The 24,071-nt window shown below is 41.3% G+C and overlaps 1 protein-coding gene across 1 annotated transcript in view; it reads left to right on the forward strand.

Moving 5' to 3' along the window:
* Window positions 1–24,071, forward strand: part of LOC119005693 — an 80,380-nt gene that overhangs the window by 20,986 nt on the left and 35,323 nt on the right. Inside the window, exon 3 of the mRNA XM_037073554.1 lies at window positions 18,393–18,451. Within this exon, the coding sequence (XP_036929449.1) occupies window positions 18,393–18,451 (59 nt within the window). The remainder of the gene's footprint in view (window positions 1–18,392; window positions 18,452–24,071) is intronic.

The following is a 24,071-nucleotide window of genomic DNA, read 5'->3' on the forward strand; positions in this document are numbered from 1 at the left end:
CTGTGTATTTTACAGGTCTTGGATGGTATGAAGCCTTTTCTGGCTCCAAACAAAGCAGCATGTTATCTAATAATTTGCCTCCAGTGAGGTTACTCAGTGACTAGTTGCATTGTGGCTAACGTGGGTACTAGGTTTTAAAAAAGCTGTCCTCTGGTCTAGTATAATGCTCGTATATATATATATATATATATATATATATATATATATATATATATATATATATATATATATATATATATATATATATATATATATCAAAGTAATACAGGAGATTCAGAGATATCACCATTTTTATTCCACGCATTCTTCTTCCCTTTGAAAACCTGGTGCTTAGATTACCGACAATGCCTCTTCTGCTGCCACAAAAAGAGTGAAAGAGTGTTGTATGGAAGATTTACTTTTGTATGCAAACCTGAAAGCTAGCATTGTCCTGGTTCCCTCAGCAAAATGTCTATAGGATTTTTGAATTGGATTTTGGATTATTGACAAAAATAAGCTCTGTTGCAAACACAAGTTTATAACAGGTACACATTTTGTTCAGCAAGATAATCCTCACAGATCAACAGCACTTTTGAAGCGTAAAAGAAATTGACATAAATAAAAAGCTATTGTTGCTTTAGGCTATAAAGAAACTGCACTGCAGTTACTTGGCTTCAATGTTACCACCACTGAGAATATTATTACAGTAGCTATAGAACACACTTTACTATAAATTGATCAGTCTGTGAGTTGCAAAAGACTGGTGAGCAGATGAGTCTGTTTTTTTGGCATGGAGACTTAATGTCCCTAACAAATTCAGTTGTCCTTTTTAACCACCTGTTAGCAACCAACCGATCTTTCTGGAGACAAGTAAATGCTTTGTAATTCCAACATGGGGTATTAATTGACATATTTCAACTCTCTTGAGCTAGATTTTAACTTTATTAACCCTTAACTTTACCTTAATGGTTACTGCACATATAGTAAAACTTTGAATGTTTTGATGTTTTGATTTTTTTAAGCTTAGCATTTAACCATCGATGCAAAAAAGCAGCAAAGTGCAGAGTAATGTTCATAGGCTACAAATATGCTAAGATACATGAACAGTGAAATGAAATCAATACAACTGTTGGTAGCCTTACATGTAAATATACAGTGTTAGTATGAGTTATGCCAGACATTAATTACATAATAAACAGCTGGGTATGAATATAGTGTAGATCAGACAGTACAGTGCAGTATGGTACAATATTAACATTCTATATGGTGGATGGACAGCAGTGTTCCATTTTGGCCTATGCAGCTTCTCACAGTAATGTGTACATGGACGCAGCACGCCTGTAAAGCAGTGTATAAAATACATCCAATCAAACATCCTCCTGTCAGCAATATGACTGCTGAAAGAGCCCTGCAGTATCAGCGTGGGGCTATATTATACTACAGTTTGCTGTTAATGCCACCCAGCTCTGCCCTTGAGCAAGGCACTGACACTCACGATCACCGTAAAGCAGCAGATTTGCGCATCCCGGAGGTGTTCGAGAGACGTGCTTCAGTGCGCGAGATCCTCTTTCTAAATCACGCGTCTGCTTCGCGCGCGCCCATTCAACCCTCCCTGCGGAGAGCCGCGAGCTAGTAATCATGCACAGACGTGCGCCAACGTGCTTTTTACCCCACATTTTCTTGGCGGACTAAAAAGCTGCATTCCGCCCCACCCCTTACAAACAACACCATCACCACTGTACCTAAATCAGGAAGCACCGAGACACGTTTTTTTTCTGTTTTTTTTTTTACGCTTTTCTTTTCAGTTGTTTTATTTTTTTTATTTATTTATTTTTTTTACGGAGCCACTTCGTGATTACGGCGACGGGCGAACCATAAAGGGGAAAATAGGCGTTATTGTTGATGTTGTCGACGACCACCGCTGAAAGAAGACTGACAGTCGGTCACATCCAGTGCAAGGCTCAGCTGTGGATGCATTTGACACAGACAAACCGGAGAAGGGTATGTGCATGGTCTAGCTGTCAACACACAACAACACAATACAAGGTTCGAAAAAGCCAGTGTTAAAGACACTTCCACTCGTCGATAATGTAGGTAGTACGCGCCGTAGCGATAGTGAATGTTATCCACGTCGACTTGTTTACAGTGCCTCACAGACGTTTCGAAACCTGCAAGGGAAATCACTCTCCGAGTTGACATTTTCGTGCTCGCCCAAGTCAACCTAGCCGTACCTAAACTTACTGTAGCAGGTGTTTGTTTATTAAGCATCACTGTCCCCAGACAGGGTCGCCGCTTTGTCATGTGCTTTGACAGCGTCGTCCCCCCCCTCCCGCCGCAGCCACCACCACCGCCGCGTCTACAACCACCACCCTCCCTGCTGCTTTCTCCTCGAACCAATCCCCGTAAACACATCAAGCAATTAAACGCGTCTTTGCTCGGTGCTAATCCGAAGCACCGTGTTGATCAAGACAGCTGGCCCGATGTCAGTCACTTGGTAGTTATCTTCAATTCGGCAGGCATATATCACGCCAGGGAGGACTCGAATCGTGTATAATTCAGAGTTTTGCAATTGCTTCACATTGTTTACTACCGGAAACGTCGATGTGCTTGGGTGGCAGTGGACGGCAGGAACAACAGGGAAAGAGGTTATTTTGTTTAAACTCAATTCAGTGTGCGCATTCTTAGGTTTAGAATATATTTGCCGAATTGATTAAAATGCCATAGCGATTAATTTCATGTATAACATAATGGTGCACAAGGCAAGGCAATGGGTGCTCAAATATGTAACCTTTAAACTGGAAGATTTTAAACGGAGTTTTGCACATGTACTACAAGTCAATATGAAAAGCAGTGCTGTTGGCATTCATTCGGTTATGTGTTGTTTGTAAAAATGTATTAGTAATTCCAAGCACTTTTGTGGCTTAGAAAAACACTCTCAACTGTGATCACATGATGTAGGCCTGATGTAAATAGACACAAACCTGTTGCCATATGAAATACGCTTAACATCCAACTGCATCAGCTTTATCCTGGAACTGCAAATCATTTATGTCAAAATTGGAGGATGTTTAATGTTTGTAATCTTCATAAAAGTGTCTTCTTTCTCCTGGTCTATATAGGAGTAGTACTTTTTTGTCTTGGCTGGTGGATTGGCTGATCAGCTATGCTTTTAGAGAGCAAAAACATACACTGTAAAGCTTGTGTGCAATGAAGTATTACGTCACTCTGCATCCCAAGTAAGGACTGGTCTGTAGCAAGCTCCACTTGTTACTTGACTTTACATGAAAACAGGACACATACTGGTTGTATTGCCCAAACAGAACGCAACAACTGTTCACCACAGCACTGATGGTCTGTCAATGTTCAGCACTGCCAAGATGTTACAGCAGCTGCAGCACACAACCATATGACAAGATACGGCCCGCTATTTTAACATTGTTAGTTTAATGAGAAAAAATGAGTGTGGGTCTCAAAGCAGTGACAAGCTCACTTACTGTCACTGCTATGTATGGGCTATAAATAAAGTACTCACACAAGAGTGGCTGCTTATGTCTGAACTGCACTGATTTGCTAAAGCCGGCAGCCCTGAATATCCTCTGGGCAGGGAACGCTCACCCCTGGCACTGTTCGATAGAAGCTACACGCAGCTTTAATCCTCACCTTTCTCATTTTCGTTCAGTCAATAAAGATGGAACCCGGAGCAGATCATGCGTATCAGTTGTGTCATGTGACTTCGATATCATTCTGTCACTTCAACATATTGTCAGATAACATGATTCTTCTCCTGATTCATTTTTGACACAGATCTGAGCTACATCGACAGAAATGTCTTACTTGTCAAGGATTACTAGCTAAACAGAAAAGCTTGTACTGACAAATGCACAGCGGGATGCCAGCAGTTGTAGCTTAACCTTCACATAACTTGAGGGGAAAAAAAAAACGCTGTTTGTCTGTGGGTACCTGAGCTGGGAACGCCAGAGGATTGCATTCCTTTGCATTTCATAGAATTTTCCCCAGCTCAGCCAGGAGAGAAAAATGCCAAGAGGTTTGCTCAGCCGTCACGTGCGTCACTTGCATTCCTCCGTCCTTCGTGAACAGGACAAGCTTATACTAGCAGGCCTTGTGAGTGTAGTTAAGCATGAAGTGACGTGAAAACGTTTTGTGTTCTGCTTTCCAACACTTTCGTGAAGTCTTCCACCCTGCTCAGTTAATGGGTGTGTGACTGCAAGCGTCTATCTGTGTTCAGCAGGTGATGCACTGGGGTTAGTCGACTTCCGTCTCACAAACTTCCTCTCCTGTCTCACTTCCCCTCCCGTCTGCACTTGTTTGTGGCTGACAGGTTGATTCACATTACCTGCTAACTTGCGTAAGTTTTGCCCGAGGCGTGGTACCATTCGTCAATCTAGGGTGCCGCAATGACAGCGTGTCCTGTCCTCCCCAGTGTCGTCACGGCTTGCAGTGCTTCAGCTCCTCACACTGATCGCAACAGATGGTGGAGTTGGAATATTTTGGCTCCAGATTCAAGTGGAGAGCTTGTAACTTGGGTCATTAGATAGCGAACCCCAGGTGGCAGCGTTTGTGTATCCAAAGTGAGGAGCGTTGAGCTTATGCTTCAGGCCCGAGGCTATATCATCAGGACACCCCAGGGGGTGACAGGAGGTGTCCATGCATAACAAAGCAAAACAAATAAATGCTCAAATTAACAAAGCAATAACTATGCCCAACATTGGACCTCTGGGAGTATTGTTTTTCTGTGAGAGTCTAATATTCCCTCAGAGCCATATGTGATCTTTCAAGAAAATGGTTCCGGAGCAGTCTTCTCAGAAATTTCAAGAAGTTCTGCAGAGTAGCAGCTGTTTTCTGCAATTCAACACCAGCGTGTGTGTACAAGTAAGAGAACAAGTGTCAAAGTCTGATATTTCATTGGGTTAAATTGCCAAACCCTGAGAGCAGTTAGGTCACATTGAGAGTGGAGGAAGCTAAGAAAGTCATGGTGTGTCAGACAGGCAGCTGGAGCCCACAGGCAAACATTGAGCTACTGTAGTTCAGCCAGACGGTCACGGCTGACTGGTCACTGAGCAGACAAAAGTCCTGCTTCTCCTCTAGCCTGGTCCCACACACAACTGTCCTCACATACTCACAGTGTTGAGCCCAAACCAGACTGGCGTTGCTATCTAGGAGGTGTTGTCGTGGTCGATTACGGAAAAGTGACAGTGATGAGTTAAGAGTTTGACATCAGAAAAGCATTTTCTGATTGGCTGATGTGCCAAAAATTGCAGATTCTTCCAAAAAACTAAGCACTAAACATAACGGCTGTCGAAAACATCAGCGTTGGCTACTTATGACAAGCTTTCTGTTCTCTTGCATGACAAAATTCTTTGTAATATTTGAACCAAAGGGTCCTTGATTTTAAAGAAAATTAGACTAAAGATGGCTTCTTATTTCAAAATGACCACAGTTGCTGGTGGATGCCATTCAGTATAGCTGACTAATTAAGTTAATGTTAATGTTAGCTCCATGAGTTGGCTGGAAAGCAGTAACTGGCTAACCAGCTGACTTATTTCATACAAGCTTCCCGTGTGTAAGAAAGTGCAGCCCTTACATTCACTTGTATGGGGCTAGTCTGTTGGTGGCAACGTATAGAGCAAACTTCGGCAAACCAGTGCAGAGTTGTTTGTGTGAAGTGGCTAAACTTTTACTGTAAACCAGTACAATGCTGAATATGAAAGTTGTTTGATAAGAAAAATCTGTTCCTCAGCCGGTGCTCCCTGAAACATATTTCATCGTCTTTTCATATCTCTAGAACATGCCAGCTCTTCATTGGTCTGAATCCCTGCTGAGCCTTTTTATCCCCATCTTTTCCTAACTCAGTAGATTCCTATTTTCCCACAATGGGGAAATACCTGACAGTGGGTTTGCAAGCTCTGACCAGGCTTCTTTTTAATGTAAGCTGTAACCCCACAAATGTATGAATTTGTAAATGTGCTCTCTGGCCTTGGAAACAAAGCTTGATAGTGAGCTAGTTAGTTAAAGTTTTAGGCCATAAGCTAGTTAGCTGGACATGCTAACGATAATAAGTGACATTAAAGCAGATAAAGATCATAACATTAATCCCTAATGATTTTTTTCTCTTGTTTTTGCTTTGGATATAAAGATACCATTCTCCAAACTTTACTAACCAAGTACAGCTTTTCCACATCTTCATAGATTTGTCAAACATGACGTGAACTAGCTCTGCCTTACAAATGAGTAGAGGCTGAAAGAGGAGGAAAGACAATGGAAGTGAGAAGACTTGAACTAGAGTTGGACTGATGGGCAATGCAATTGCAGAGACAGTGCAAAAACAGTAGTGTATCCCTCAGAGTTGCGGTAAGGCAGGATTTGTTGGCTGTTTGCAACAAGTTGGCAAGAAAATAAAAAGAACATCGTTGCTGGTCAATGCACCATGTCTCCCTGTCCTGTTTATTATTTTCTGATGAAACCTAGCCAGTTAGGTGAACCCAAGACAACAGGCTACACTGGTGGCAGTGGTGTTTCTTTTCTGAAGATCAATGTGTTTCTCTAAGTCATTCAGTTTGAATTTGTGCTTGTGTTTTCTTAGCTTAACTTCCTCAGTATAGCTAGCCTGCTTACTTTGTTTCATGTTCCAGAGGCTGAACACAACTAAGTTATGGACATGTGGTGCAGAGACAAAAGACACTTATAAATCCGGTACCGGGATGTGCCCGGAAGGGATGTGACAGCTGATCTGACTGCTCCTCTCAGCTGTGACAGGAGCTAGAGCTTTCTAGGCTGGATGAGACAGTCAGAGTTTGCCGTCAAGAGTGGCAGTGACTAGATGGTGAGATATTATCTTCTGTTGCATTGTTTGACTGTGGACATCATCATATGCCACTTCCAAAGGCATCGCCCCACCCTTACTCAAAACCAGCAGGCTGGATGTCAGGCTTCCTGCAGCTTAAACTCATCACTATACAAGCAGATGCTTTCTCTTGGGGACAGATGTTGACCTCTGACTTCAGATCTCTTGTCCAGAGTAAAGTGTTTTTGCTGATAGATACAGTGTGTAACACACCATCAGTATTTCTCATCTCACCATCATGCTCTCTAGTGCATCCTCTCCTTCTCTAAACACACATAAACGCATGGCCTGTTTTTATTACGTAATTGACTCCTGCTTGAGTGGAACATGGTGCAGTCGCCGAGGGCCGGCCAGAGGGTTAAAAGAAGCTGTTGTCTCGCGTGCACAAGAGCAAACTTAAATCGAAACAAAGGAACCAGGCAACGGCAGACAGACGTACATGTGTTCCAGCCACTTATTGCTGCAGTGGTAGACTGAGAAATGGGTTTGTCAGCAAGTTGTGCAGCGTTATGTAAGCTCCTTATCTGATCAAATATACATGCAGGGGTTATTGTACATGTCTATACGTATAGTTTTTAGAAGCAAGTCTCTCTCAGATCGGCATGATTTCAGTCTAGAGAGCAGGAAACTACCACTCTTGTGGCTGCAGTTTGCTGTAACAGATCTAGAAAGTAGCCACGTAGACTACACTAAACCGCATGACACTTGCTTATATTTGAACTCCATAATGATATCAGTAAATTTTTAGGTTGATCACTGGACGGGATGTATAAATCTGCAATGATATTATACAACTTGGACTATCCACAATGCTTTTTCTGCTTCTTGTCCTCTGTGTTTGACACTCTGGTGACCCTCGTCTAAGTGGATGCACTGACCCTCAAAACCCTTAAATCCCAAAAGAACAAAATATCACCACCATGACGTTCACATTCCCAAAAGAGTATTTGTTTTTTTCTTTTTGCCTTTGTGGGAAAGTGCCTGTAGTGTAGAGTGAGAACGTGAACATGCCATAAAAGACAGCTCACCACAATGTTTACTTGGCTCTTCGCATCCAGGTTTCTGTGAGTCATAGTCTTGAAAAAGTCGGTTTCATGCCCGCTGACCCCTTTGCTTGAGGAAGTATCACTCAGACAGCACATTACCCGTGGTGTGAAATCCTCAGCACTGTCGTAATTGTTTCTCCAAAATGAAAGCAGAAACATTCTCAGTGCAGGTTGATAAAGCAAGTAAGGTATTGTTCTGACTGTTCCCAGGGGTTTTATTGCAGTGCTTGTTGCAGAGTAATCTATTTTTTCCTTTGGAAGCATTATAGAAAAGCTCATGTGATCCTGACGTTGAGATTTATGTTGCAGCAAGGTAATATCCCTTTCATCTTCACAGGCCTATAGACAGTGTCAAAAAAACAGCAGCAGCTCATCTGTTCTGACTGATGAAAAAAGGGATTGTCTTTTTTTTCCATTTGCTGAAATGTTACCTGAACCAAATTCCCAAGAGGCAAGACTTTCAATACGATTCCTCTAGCTGTTCTTCAAAATATCTCTGTTTCTACAAAAATCTCTTTTTGATGATCTCTGTTCAACTGTTCAAGTGTAAAATTGATACCTGAAATAGTTAGAAAGGCGACAAGATAGGGCTGCAAATGGAAGACATACAGCAAAGGTTTATTTAGATGACAGCTGGTGGGGGGGGGTTCTAGCCGATGAGCCCCCTACTAATCTGTGTTGAAGTCATGAAAAAAACTATAGCATATGATGTGGATGTGAAATGGCCTCAGGTATTTCCAGCTCAGACACACAGATAATTGCTCGTACGTACTGCAGAGTCTGCTTTGAGTGGTAATGGATTCTTCCAGGTGCTGGCTTGCACGCATCCACATTATTATAAGAGCTTTTTCCATCCTAATAATTTATCTGAAAAAGGCAAACAGGATTGTTTGCACAGATGTGCTCAGACATACCTGCCAATTAACAACAATTTACATGAGGTTAAAATCAAAAGGGGCAGTTGAATGCGGCTTTCTCCCGCACTGCCTCACAATACCTTCCTTCACTTTTCTATATTACAGGTAAAATATATAAAGTATAAAAGAAAAATGGTTATTTTGGATACATGTGTAGAGCACTGCTGCTGAGTTGTAATTGCTGGCCTTGTATCAACCCCCCTCTGTGCCTCTCTCTCTCTCTCTCTCTCTGACACACACACACAAGCTATTATGCAACAGTCTTTTCTTGCAAGTCCTCGCAGGATCGCAGCTTTGATTGTGTAATATTGAAACTGGCTGTGAGGCCTCACATTCAGTTTCACAGAATGCCTGCGACGTCTCCCCATGTCCAACAAACATTGGAGTCCATATCAGTTTTATGCTAAACTGAAAGCGCAAGCCACAGGCAACGTGATTGTGTCCCTTTGTTGCACCAGCACACTCAGAAATAATTCAGCTGCTTCTCTTGAGTTCACAAATGCAATTTAAAGGAAGTTGTGAGGTTTTGTGGTATCAGTGTTTCCCTCAGCAGCTAAGCAGCTTAAAGCCCTTCAAAAACAATTTGTTTGGAGATGCCAATTTATTTTTAAAAAGTCACAAGCTTGTGTGGCAAATCTCATGGCTGGTTGTAGAGTGGAGTTTTGGCTGAGTGCAGATATGTGTGTTATATAAAAGTGTGCTATAAAAAGCCACTTCTATGTGGAAAACTGCACAAAAAGCCAGCATGCTGTTCTCTATAATTCTGGCTACGTTAGGTATAACTGGTCTGTGGGGTCTGTCTTCTTTCCTAAGTTTGGTGTCTAATATCTCTAGGGATGTGAAAGAAATTTCAAAACATTTCAAATGTGACCTCACCCTGCAAATTTGAAATATAAAGACACTCGAACACACACATACAGTATACACACACGCGCGCACACACACACACAGCCTCTTTTTTATCCATGTAATACGCTGACAGGATCAGAAAAGGCTTACTGTCAAGAATCAAAGCTGTACCCAGTCTTATTCTTAATACCCTCTTTCAGTCTAACTGTGTTGGCTTTATTTGATGCTTGACAGGTTTGTGTGAGTCTGGTCGTTTTCGTTTAAAGTCTTCCCGATTCTGTTGTCGGTATAAGCTCAACTTTGCAAAAGAATAAGCTTATTTAAAGTTTCACTAATCAATATTCTTTCATTTCCACTGGATCAGATGTGTAATATGAGAGTTACTGCCTCTAGTGTAAGCGCAGTTCCCTTCTGATCTATGAGATGTTTAGCCTCTTTCAGTTTTTTGCTCACTCATGCATGATTTCCAGACTTCATTCTATGGTAGGACACATAGTACATAATCTAAATACATTCTTAGCAACAAATAGCTGTTCCATTGATCTCCAAGCAGAGCTCACTGTTATTGGTCTATAAGATATTTAACATATCCTGCGTGATTGGAGTGATTCAAGCACTGCATTTAGTCCAGCAGCTGGAAACACTAACTCGTGTGAAGCAGATGTCCCAGGATACAAAAATTCTGTCATACCAGATTTGCCGGCCCAGGGGATCAGTAAACATCTCACTTCCCCTTGTAAATTAAATTTATGACAATAGAATGTTGACTGTGGCTCAGAGAGTTCAAAGTGTTTGCTTGGGAAAGCACAACATGTCCCCAACATTACCACTATAACTGTAGTGGTGCTCTCCACATTCTGACACACGCTGCCCTGCTTGACTGAGCAGCTGTTAGCTGGTTCTGTCATTTAGCTGGGAGTTTTGGCATATGCATGGATATCTGGATAGCTAGTTATACTAGACAGCTGCCAGTCATTTACTCTTTACTCACTGTATTATTCACTGTCATCCCTCCCAGCGATTCTACTGGTTTTATTCACTTTTAAAGCCTCACCCATTCTATGATATTTATATACCCAACACCAGCAAGCAGCCAGAGTGAACTAGCTAGTGATCATAGTGGAGAATTTAGGTGCTAAAAAGTCAGATATAGAGAGCTAAAAGGAGAATGAATGCTGTATTTGAAAATGTTTTGGTGGCCAGACATGCTTGTCAGATCGGGATATGTGGAAATTGTGGATCTGATCAATGTCTTGTACTCTTTGTCACGTTCCTTGGGTCAGTTCTGAGCAGCTTTTGTGGCGTGGCAGGGCACATTGTCCTACTAGGCGGGCACTGCCATTGGGTGTGTGTGCTGTGTTGTGCTAGGAGGTTGTTTACGTGGCGTACATCAGTTTTTGGATGGGTGGAGCATGTTAAATGGTATTCACATGAATGCCAGGACCCAAAGTTATCCCAGGAGAACATTGCATTATTTAAGCAACATATCACACAAGAGGGAGTGCAGTTGTACTGTATAACAGCACTGGTGTGATTAGGTCGTAGGCACGAGGCCGCAGATAATGACAGCAGTACAACAGTACAACAGTACAACCACACGACCACGAGTGTGATATTGCTTTTATACAACAGTTCTACAAGTGCATTTTATTAGTTAACAGTAGTAAACCACAAGCAATTAAGATTTGTTTATATAATTAATCATTTATTTGGCTCCGCCAACACAAATACTTCCGTAACTGGAAGGGAGACTAGGCTGTTGCCAGGCAACACATAAACATTTCCTACAGACCGCTACTGTGTCTGCACATTATCGCTACTTGTATCATTTACATTTATCTGAATGTTTCCATTTATTGTGCAGCCACTAAAATAAGTCCAGCGACAGTTGCTTTGGTGGCATGATGTGTGTTTCTGATGAATTAACAGCTCAATCAGACAGCACGTTGCTCCATCGTTTCCGGCTCTCCATAGATGGTCTCCAGTAAATTTTAGCGAGCTTTCAGACCTGCGAAACAAGTTTTTGTTTAGACATGTATTTTATGTTCGGACTGCGACACAGTATCTATGAATCAAAAGCATCTCATCTATGCCCACTCACTGCCATGATCTCCCTCGCCTCGAGTCCCGCATAGAATCAAATGTAATTTGTGGAAATATGTCAGTCTTTGCGGTGCAAAGTTTGCCACAATCCAAGACAAGTTTGCAACTGATGTAACGTTAATTAAAGGTAATTAGAAGGCTTGTGCAGCAGAGTGATATGTCTGTAAAAAGTCCCAGTGCAGTTGCACTCTATATCAGCACTCACGGAATGCCTCTTGTCCAACCAAATTACATGGTCAGAACTAACTGTTGTATAAAACAAGATAATCAGTGTCAATCACTTCACCTGTTGTGGCTGATTGATGTACAGGTTCTGGTATTCCTATAATCATCCGCTCTACCATCTTCAGTTGACTGAAGTCCAAGGACTGAACAATATGATTGGCGATTAGTTAGAATTTTTGCATCAGAGATTTCATTTATACTGACAAAAGTTTTGACATTTGTTTGGGTCTTTACCAAACAAGAATGTTTTCTTACATCTAGAGAACAAGAGCTGTAGGGCAGAGTCTCTTTATAGATCTACACTTTTTCATTAAAATGATGTTTTGTCACACATCATTAACATTTACTAAAAATTGCAGCTTCTCCTGACATCACACTTGGCCATATTTGAATGTTTTGATAAATTGTGCAGTACCTAATCATTTTATAATGAGACTAATTTTCAGAAGAGAAACTCACTCTTGTTTGTAGAGTTTTGTCATTTCTTTTTAGTGCTTGGGAGAATTTCTAATCGTTTTTTAACAGTAGGGCTGTAATGATAGTCCTATCGAAACTGAAATCACGACACTGAGATCCACGAACCTGTCTCGTGGTGTGAGAAGGCAGAATTGCGTCACAACTTCCAGTCCAGATCCAGCCCTATGAGCTGTAAGTATTCCCTTTCACACAGAGACACCACATTAACACCACAGCGGTGGTTTGCCAATTCTCCACTGTTGGTCGTTCACACGGAGGGAAGACCCGCTGAAGTAAAGATGAATCGCTGTGTAATTCACACCGAAAGCCGGCTCCTCAAGAGACATACACGTCATGATGATGACGTGTGTGTGTGTTTTCAAGGTGTATCCCCCTGTCAATCTAAACCCTTGGATAAGTTGGATGCTGTTGAGATCCTGACCCACCAAACATCCTTGATACTGACAAAGTTACGTTTTTTGCTCTAAATTACATAATTACATAATCGCCATCGGTGAAGAGGTTGCTATCTGACTCTGACTCTGGAGGGCTGTTTTCTGGGGGAATGTTCACTGAAGTCTGGAGGGCTGACCGTTACGGTGATTTTTTCTCATCATAAACACTTGGTGATTTTTTTGCTGGTGACAGACGCTGTTTTTTGGGCAGAAATGAAACGAGGAGTTGGTAGGACAGGCAGGAGGACAGACAGGAGGACAGATGCCTCTCCACTGACAGCTGCGGTATTTTTTTCCTCGTTGCCAAAAGCGGTTACAGTTACTTTGTTCTCCTTAATTTGGTTCTGTAACATTGCTTTGAGGCACATTTCTCTTTATTAAGTTGAGTGGGGGACCATTTGATAGACACGCCCTCCATACGAGCGGCCGGCTCATCCATTCACAGTGGTTCAGTTTGCCAATACTTTGCCTCTGATACTATCAGACGAGTATCATATACAGAAGTTATTGAAATGTTACATAAATAAGATGCTTAGTTTAAGAAAAAAATAAAATGTAGGTTTGTATTGAACCGTGGGTCAAAAATCGTGATACAAACCAAATCGTGAGTTTGGTGTGTCATTACAACCCTATTTAACAATGCTGTATAATTTGTTGCAAATTGTCTTCCTTCGGGTGCAGAGTTGTGAACCCTGAGCCGTTTTACTTCGATATACAAATTTTTAAAAAACTTTTTCAGTCTGATTGCATTTTAATCACACTTGCAATACATTGCTCCCTCTTCAGAGGACAATGGATGTAATAGCCTCTCAATTTATTCAATCTGGGCACAGGGGATACTCTGTGTTAGATTTAATTAACCTATTTTGACTGTTGCATAAGGTAAATACGGTGTTACGTCATCTCTGTGTGAGTGTGTTTCTCTTCTCTCGTAATCATGAGTTTGCAGTCATGATTTAGTCATGAACATTTTTTTTATTGTGATTGTTCAAAGGATGTATTTGCATATTTTTCAATCAGTTGGACTGATTGACCAGTGCAGAGGGAATGTGAAGTGCCCGGTGTATTTAACATTTGAATAATGACGCTGACACATACTGAATTCTTGAATTAATTAAAATCATTTTTATACATTGTTTGCTTTCATATGGAGATTTCCCTGCATCCACTCATAGTGTCAGACGACTGAGCCAACATTTTTTAGCACAAACTGTGGTGTAGTACAGCAGACCCAGCCATGTTGTATTCATGTATTGTTTCTGAAGAGAAGAAAAGCCAGAAAAGGAAATGGACAAGGCTCCAAAGATGACAAAAGCCTGTTTTTCGTGGCTGCAGTACTCTCCTAAAAGCGTAAAAAAAAGCTTGCTGTGATTATTCAGAAGTAAAGGAGAATGTGCCTCCAGAGGAAAAAAAAAATCTTTTTGGTGCAAGCTGCGATCTGGATTCATGCAATATTCAACACTTCTGTTGAAAAAAGCACTTAGTTTTACACATTTTCCACTTGTAACTTTAAGATTATGATTTAATAACACCTATTTTCTTCAGTTAGAAACTTTTATTTCTCGCACTTACATGAGTCTAAACATGTTTGGTTGGGTTTATGTTGTTTGTGAGCTTTGCAATCATCTATCGTTACTTTGCAGATAATTCTCATTTCTTCCATATGAAGAGAGCTGAGCCTTCCTGACCGTACTCTCCTTCCCTTAAGGGGTTTTACCATTGAGGACAGGTTGGTGCTTTCCGGGCATTTGGCAGTACACCTGTTCGCTGTTGTTGCTGCAGCACACAAAAGCCATTTAATAAATGCGGAGGACGTCTGTGATCTTAATTTCTGCCATGTCTATAATATGTCAAGATTCCTCTGTGAATTACCTGCCACATTTCACCCAACACAGGATATGTTCAATTAAAGACAACCCAAAATCACAGAGATGCTAATTCACATGGGACTAATGTTATCACATCTGTTTTCTCTTTGTCAGGTAACTGAACAATTAAGAAATGTGATCACAGCTCATTATATATTGAGCAGCAGTATACAGTCGCGCTGTGACATCAGCTAGATTGACATTTAAAAGCAAGCAACAAAAGGTTGTCATATTAAGATAAAGTAAGCACAATCTCATAACATGCTGTGTTGACGCTGTTCAGAGGATATCATAATTAATGTCGCTCCAGGAGCATCTTTGAAACTGATCAGTTTGTTGTAATGTTATAGTTAAGAGACTTGGGAAAAATGACATGTGGGAAATATACGCACATGGAAGAAGTTATCCTTTCAGATGCATATTAAATGTTATGAAAGTGTATATTTTAAATTTTCTTAATCCTTACAAGGTATATTTGTTGGCTAAACCTAACCAAACAGCAATAGAAAACTCTAAATACATGGAAAATAGTGAGTGAACATAGTGCAAAAATAGCAACAGTATACAGTTACAGTGAACATAGTAATAATCTAGACCATGCAAGATTTGATCCCTGATCTCCTGAGTGAGAGACCTACAAGAAGCCCACTCAACCATAAGGACATGCTCCAGTTGTGGTTTCCAATGCTGTTTACTTAAGTTGGAGTGACAGTACTGGAGCAACATCAACTGTGATGTTCCAGGGACAACACCAACATGACGATATCGGATAGACCGTTTAAATACAGCCCCAAAGCATATGTTACTTGAACTGAATGAGCAGCAAATGTGCATTTATGCGTCTACCACATGCGGACAGTAAGAAAAAGAACTGTAACTGTATATTAATAATGCAGGTGCCGAGGAGCAGACCGTTCACTTCTAAAACATCGATGTACACGTTCATGCCTTTGACATCATAGCCATGTCGATAAGACATTTTAAAAGAAAATAAAGAAATTGCTTATCCTGTTCAAATGCCCAGCACAAAACCCTGTTGTAGGGTGGTAATCTCTAAATCACATGAGGCCCCCTGGTAATATCAGACCAGTGAGAATGAGGCTTTACATGTTTTGTGCTAACAAAAGCATAGTAATTGTTAAAGTGAGCCAGGAAACATTGCAATGGTGGCATATGCCACCCCAGTGTGTTTTTTTTTTATGGATGGCATGCATTCTGGAAGCAAAATGGCCGTGGTGTGACAGGCTAGCAGGAGCAGCTGCATGTGTCCCATCCTGCTGTTCTATCTTAAGCCAGAACAACAGCGCCCTCTGTTCTGTGAACGACACGGCGGAACAAGGGAGCAACTCTCTCAACCCTTGAACAGGCTGCATGAAATAGGCTATAGATTCACACTGTTTGTGGCCCTTACCTAAGACATTGGTTCTTAAAGTGGGATCCTTGTGGGGGCTCCCCAGCAGAAATGGTCATAGTTTATTACCACTATAATCCATTAGAGATACACAATAGTATGTCTGGTGATGGCTTCCATGCACTTCCTGTAATAAAACATCTAAAAGTGTAATTTTGGAGGGCCCTTGGCCAAAATTGGCATCTGTGATCTAATTTGTGTCAGTTTGAGGTTCCTCAATGTGAAGACGTTTTAGAACCACTGACCTTATTTATGATGATGAATGTTTATAAAGTCTTTTAAATCATTCTCATCTGTAATTGAGCAGCATTTTATACAATGAAGTAGCACTCCCATTGTTTCTTTTTTCCTTTAGCAGGCATTCCTTTACTCATATGGCACAGCAGCATAACTGTGAGCTTGAAACTTATTTGCGGCACCCCACAGCAAAATGACATGTTTAAAAAAAAAAAAAAAAAGGTTCATCATCATCAGATTCAAAGATGATAACACTAATGAAGCAGCTTCTAATCACTGGCAGGCTGCGTTTTGCAGCAGTGGTAGCACCACCAGGCAAAACAAACCATCTGCATAAGTATTTATGTAATGACTGGATGAAGGCACGGGAGACAGCAGCAGGTACAGACAGAGAGGGAGTGTGGGCTCAGACATGTTCAGAGCATCCTGAACAGCTTGGTCGATTTAAACAAACTCTGGTGCATTGGTTCATTTGTTTGGGATGGTGTGAAAGCTGTCAGTCAAAATCCAGTGCAGACAAAACAACCAGACAGACTTAATCTAAAAAGGAGAGTCTTGGTCTGTTTCAGAGCGGACTAGCTCCAGACTAGGAGAGGATTTTGTGGAAGTACAAATATACGGTATAATGTTTAAAGGTAAAGTTAATCTACTATTAAATCCATCTGATGATTGTGAACTGCTCAGGAAGCAATCATGTGAGAACCAATCAGGATAAGCAGTGGATGACCTACAAGTCATGCAAAATCAAAGTAGCCATGGTGACATGTATGCACGTCAGCACTTCAGATCAGAATTTTCCCTGCTATATCTGGAAGTTAAAAGGAGTTAAACACTGTGATGTGTATTTGGCAGTAAGTGAAATGCCCCATTTGTCCTGTTCTTAAACGGCACGTTTATGTAACATTTTTATCCAAAGTGTTTTCCAAACAGTTGACTTCACATTCACATACTCACACTTTCGTGACACCGAGCTGTAAAGCCCAACCATCTCGACATCTGGGCCAAGTGAAAGATCGAACCGTCAACCTCATGATTGGCAGGTGACCTGCTTTTGATAGTCGAGTTGCAGTTTAATCATACTTATAATGCTCATGATCAGTTAGGACTTTGTTAGCTCTTAAGAACACAAATAAATCCTTGAGAAGCACTAAAGTGATAAATCACCTGCGGTCAGTCACCACGGTGAACATTCAACTCCACATAGTGTCACACTGCACACACTGACAAACAAAGAGGAGTAACATGAAGTCATACAGACTGACAGAATATTCACCGTCATGCATCAACAGTGTATCATCAGGAGCCATGACGGAAAAAATAAAGTGACTGACAGCAGGTCATGCAGAACTTCAATGCTTCTGGTGGCACACAGAGAAACAACTGATTCATTTATACATTGGTTGTACAAATATGAATTACAAGACCATTTCACAGCCAGCAGATTGATTAATTCATTTTTCAGTGTTTGCAAAAATAAAAAATGGATCTTCTATTAAAGAAAAAATATTATTTGTTCACATTTGCTTTCATGAGACAAACTAATTGTTTGGAATTCTGGATTCTGTTGACAGCGTTCACACCAGACCAGGCAAGCTTTACTCAGATGGCAAATGCACCACAGTTCATGCCAACTGAATTGAACAGGTTCAGTGGTTCAGTTCAAATGGACACAAACGGTAGCCAAAGATGTTCATGTCACACAACTTTGTGTTGCTTTAAAAAATGCTAAATGCATTCAAAATATTAGATTTTCAAGAATCACAGTCCTGACCTTGATTTGATGCATACTGAAGCTGAAGTGCTCTCATCATCAACCATAAAAGAGTAAGCACATTGTTTTCATCGCTCTGTGTGATGCTCCAGTTTCACACACTGACTCAAGAGGTTGCCCATTTTGCTTAGATGCGGCGGAGTACATAGTCTCTCATTATATGCTGTGACAGACTTCTCCTGGTTTAAACACATTGTCTCTGTTTCCTTTCAGTCTTTGTCAGCAGCATGGGCCAGCATCTAGGAAAGAGGGAGTTACCCACAGACATCAAGGTAAGAGTCCTCAGTCCTCTCTGTGGGTGCTTTATTGTTTGTTTGGTGCATCTGGGATAACAACATCTCAAAGTGTGTGTGTGTGTGTGTGTGTATGTGAGAGGGAGCATTTTGTCGATAGTGATCTGAGAATGAAGCATGTGTTGGAGAATTTTCTTTTAACCTTATCAGTGTGACCGCTGGTCTTTATCAACAGGACTTTGGACTCCGATGTAGACAGGCTATACCAGGCTCCTTCGGTCACAGATTTATTAGCCTCGCTGGGCTTTCAGTCAGCGTGGTTACCACAGCATCAAGGTTAGAGAGACCAGACTCTTCACGCGTAGTGTATTTATCTCTGAAGGCTTCAAGTTTGGGATATTTCTAAGTCGTCTACGTGTGTTGCCTTTGACAAAGATATGAACTAGGCAGCCATTGGGGTTAGAGTTAGAGTTAGCCAGCTTGGGCTGTGTGAGGAATGTAAAAACCCACATTTGGTTGCTTCTGGCATATTCTAATGCTACTTTTCCATCATATACAGTGATCATAATTTTGAGCGTATTTGAATGAGTTTGTCTATTGGATTTCATTTAGTGAATTACTTATGTGTTTTAGCCTACTTACATGATAAATTTACGCTGAAGTTAGGATGTTTATCACTTAGCACAACTTCTGTATATCTGCAGGCCTCGGTACTTCTGTGTGCCCAGGACAAATACACATGTTTGTGAAAGTGAATGCATCATATATGTGGTTGGTGAGACGGACTTATTGTTCAGCAGGAAAAGCTCTGCTTCAGCGATACAGTCCGCGGCCTAATTTCTGATCATGTCGGATTAAATGTCACTTTTTTTTTTTTCATTAGCCTAGAGGACACCTGACTGTACCACTGAGGGTGAGCTGTCTGTGCAAGTCTGTCTCACCACCAAGAAAACACTGTTGTGCCTGCCTGATGTTGTTGAAGTCCTCAGATTGTTTATTGTGTCAAAAGTTGACCAGATGCAATATGTCGTTCCTTTGCTTCCATCAGAATTGAATGTGTTTGGCTGCTGAAACACACCTTTTGTGTGGCTGGTGGAAACGTTAGCATTGTCTAGAATGGGTGCGGTCAGCCCAGGTGGGTGTGTCTCGGCCATGTCATACCCACTACATGACGCAGGCGTGCCCGGTGAAATCTAGGGCTTTCTTTTTTGCTCAGGAAGTAACCGTTGTACAGTTTAACCATGAGTACTCTGGTGGGATTGTATCCCTTTCAGAAGCTTTGTCACACATCACTGTACTGCGGACTTGATAAATGATAAATCCATAATGATGAAGCTAACACTGATTGTTACTTTAATCCATGTTTCCATGTTGATGGGCTGAGTCTGTCTACCAACAGAGGCTGGGCTCCTGACTAGTTGATTAATCAGAGGCTGTATTTCTGACTCTGTGGCAGCTCTGATCGCAAAAAAACTGCGTTCAGGAAGGAGTTGAAGGAGCTTGCCAAAAATAGAGCTTTTCTGAGGCCACGGTGTCAATCACTAGGCTCATGTCTTTATAAAGCGGAATCTAGTGGTCATTAAATGTACATGCCGAGCAAATTACAACCTGTTGTTTAAAAGAATTTTCTTCAAAAATTAGTATAATAAAGTAGCCAGCCGGACAAGAACAAGAAGCGTGTTTGGCCAGCAGCCGGTGATTATGAAAAGCTCTGCTGCCTTACTGCCGTGGCCTGGATGACATATCAAAGTTTAAATCGCACTCTGACAGACAACACTTTATACTCATCGCTACTGAGAAGCGGTACAATATAAGTAATACACTGTCTCATTATTATTTTTGACGTGGAGCGCAAAGGAGGGATGAGGAAGAGATGACTTTGCAAATTTTCTTTGGACGACTTTGCTTGAAAGTTTTTGGAGGGAATATGTCTGTCAATTATTTTTGTCTTAAAAGCCACCAGAGTAACTGGAGTAAGGACCAGCGCAGTTTAAGTAATACATTTCAAAGAACCTACCTACTTTCTGTTTCTTAGAACATTTATGCATCTTATTTATCTCAATAAATTAATACAAGAAATATGTAAAGGAGCAAAAAAAGTGATTATCTTGCACAGTGCAGTAAAAGGATTTAAATTTGAAAAAAAATTCTGATAGTCAGCTTTTTAAAGTATGTCTGCATAGATGGAATGACTGAATCTAAAAATTGCTTTTCTGCAACCGCCAGCATCCCACACTCAATTGAGCCTTGTTGCCGTGGCAATACCTGAAGCACGATGAGCCTCCGTAGCTCTTCTGCATCGCCCTATAATAACCCCTCGAAACCACAAGCCCAGCCGACCCTCACCTCTACATGCACATCTCATTTAATCATTAGTGTTGGCCTGGTGATCATTAGGACTAACACACGCGAAGTTCAGCTGTCTAACACTGATGATTGACCATCCACATTGCAACAAATCATTATTTCAGCAGCAACAACAATTTGAAAGTCCATGTAGATGTCACAGGCTTTTCTTGTCTTTTTTTTTTTTTTTTTTTTTGCATTTCATCCATCCAAACTGAAATGATCGATGTGAATTATATCCGTGTTTCAGTGCTCTTGCATCTTCTCTCAGACAGAGAGATGGTATGTGGGCTGATGAACTGTGTTAGCTGCTCTTATAGGACTTGGTTCTGTCAGCAAGTGGGCAGAGCTGTGGGAACAGGAGCAATTATTGCACTTGAAAGCATCAGGATGGATCAGTGAGTCTGCACTCTTAACGCTGGGAAAAAAAACAACTTAATCTTTCAGAGCCATGGTATAAACTGAATGTATGATCAGATATGAAGTAAGCAAGCAGGTCTAGTGGCAAATTAAGTACAATTTCCGTCTTTTTTTTTTTCTTTGAAAACAAAGTCATCAAGCACTCTCGATAGGCTTTTTTAATTGGCCAGGAAGCAAGGTGCTCTGCTGCGCTCCGGGGCCATTGCTTGACAGAAAACTTCTGCCTCTAATAGTGCTGTAATTATACAGAGAAAGTATGTATCTGAAGATGTTATTTTTTTGACTGAGTGCAGAAATTACTAGCTAGACGCTGTTCGTTCGTGCCTGAGTGTGCAGGGGGATCAGGCTTAAACTGGGACAGTAATGTAATTTAATGGCATCATGTAATTAACCCCGGCCTTACTCAAGTTCATTTTTCTTGCAGCCTTTTCAAAATTACAGCAAATATAATACGTTTGGGCCATTATGGCTGAGGCTGCTTTCAGATTTGAAGAGGTCCCTAGCTTGTTGTGAGCAGTGCTAACCCCAGACGGTGAGGAAAAAAAGAGATGTTAATGATAAGACCACTCTTCAATGTCAGCGTTTGGGAAGCATAGAAACGACCTGTGTTCTGCTTATGTGGTCTGGCTTGCAGCTGACTACTTGTTTGCGGTGTCCTCGGGAAGAGGGGAGCCCGAAACCAGCAGGGAGGCCGATTGCTCAGCTCACAGATGATTTGTTACCTTTGCTGGTGAAGCACATGCTTGACAGATTGAAGCAGGGGAAAGAGAAGTGGAAAGATCTGTCAAATGTAAAGCTGGCAGGAGAGGTGTTAGGGCAGCATGTCACACTCAAGCTTGCCATTTTTATTTACTTAGCTTTACAGTTATGTTGCATACCTCTCTAGGTCTACCATCTGTTTTTGCCTTTCTCTTTGGCTCAATAATTGTGACATTAAAGTCAATTTAAAGGTCTGGCAAAACAGCCTGTTGTCATAGTGACAGGCAAGCAGGAACAGAGCGTGACAGAGGAAGGCAGGTTGTCTTTAGATGCTGTTGGCTGAGTCGTGACCAATGACTTATACTTTCAGGAAGGGTGAAATGTACCCCTGCCTCCTTTGTCAAACCTCAATAGCAGCTCTGACAAAATGTTTTATTAAAAAATGTTCAAACCACTGATGATTTGGAGCTGTAAATCCAATATGGTATCATGGGAGAACAACAAACTCCTCGCTTCTCCAATGTTGTGTTTTTGCCAAGGTAGTCTGCTTACATGTTCCCGAATGCAAATATATTAGTGCACATGATGATGATGATGATTTTGACAGAACTAGATCTCCTGACAGTGAACTTTTTATTCTGTGGCTATACAGAATATCCCCATTCACTGGGGAAAATAACAGAAAAAGTCTCTAGACTTTCAGAGACAGATGTATGGAGGTGTGTTCAACCTGCATTAAACTTCATTTTTTCATTTTTTTTCCACAAGTCTTTAATAACCACATTTGATGGATGGGTATATCTGCTGATATGCACAAATATTAGGGGTGTCACGATTTTGATTTTAAATCGAAATCAACCAAAATTAAGTCACAATCTCAAAAAATGTGATCATCGATGCTGCCACAACCCCATGTCATGTCTGGTCGGCTTGCCAAGCAGAAAAAAACAAGTGCTGTGAGTCAGCATCCTCTAGTTCAGCCAGTAGCTATTAACTACAGCCAGCCAAACTATAGCATGGTGTTACACCATTCCTGTTCGGCTCCCAGACCGTCAGGAAGCACAGGGGAGATGATTTCCTCCAGGGCCGAAGTTTCTGTTTACCTTTGGGGTGAACCACTTTCACATGTTAAGCTGGTCGGGAAATAATACCAGGGAGCTTTGCTGTATCTAGCCATCGCCTTTATTCACAACCAAACTGCAGCCTATATTGTACACTTTGCTGCTGTCACTACGACTGCTGCTCCTTTCGCTTCACCTTCCTCTCCCATTCATTCACTGTCCGTATGTACGCACGCTCCCTCACACTCGCCCGCCCACTCCCACCTTATACACACACACCTCATGCACCACCCTATTCCTGAAAGGGGCTATGCCACTCTTACAACAATGGCAACTGCAGATGCAGGAGACCCACAGACAGAACTTGAAGCCTTAATATTAGCATCAGCATCAGCCCCCAAAACTGCATATCAGTCAGACTGTAGTTCACATGAGCCAGCTCACTGTGTTTGTCAGCCACAGTGAATCCCACCTGCTGTTTATACACTTAACTGATAAACTAGAGAACTGTGGAGTAACACTAAGCTTAGAGAGTTTTTGGATCATGTTGCACACTTGAGCAATCTCTCTCTCTCCCTCTCTCTCTCTCTCTCTCTCTCTCTCTCTCTCTCTCTCTCTCTCTCTCTCTCAGGAGGACACTGGGCTAATAGATATGATAACAGATGGATTAGAATCCTCTTCCTAGCTTGTATCCCAGTAAGAGAGGGTAACACACAATGTAACACTATTTAAACACAGATGAAAATTGTTGTTATTAATTGATGGTTTGTATAACATCTGGTTTTAGGGCATGGTACTGTCATCGAAAATTTTTAAGCACTACTTCACTTTTAAGAAATACATTTGGACATTGTTTTTAGGTTTTATCAGTAAACGCTCAAGATAGAATGTAATACATGACTGCAGTAATGTGTTCTGTTGCATCATGATTCAAGTGTTGCTACTTAAGTTTGTGCTGGTGCTCCTAAAAAAATGCAGCACCAGTGCTCCTGGTGAAAATGTTGGTCAGGAGCCCTGCTGAATAACACCTAATAGCCGTGCTCCTCCTCTCTGTTAAATTTTTCTCTGGATGGCGTGTCTTTAACACTGAATTACAGACAGAGGCACAGAGTGTAGTATGCTCAGATCTTGCC

Source organism: Acanthopagrus latus, chromosome 17, assembly GCF_904848185.1.
Source record: "Acanthopagrus latus isolate v.2019 chromosome 17, fAcaLat1.1, whole genome shotgun sequence".
Classification (NCBI taxonomy): domain Eukaryota; kingdom Metazoa; phylum Chordata; class Actinopteri; order Spariformes; family Sparidae; genus Acanthopagrus; species Acanthopagrus latus.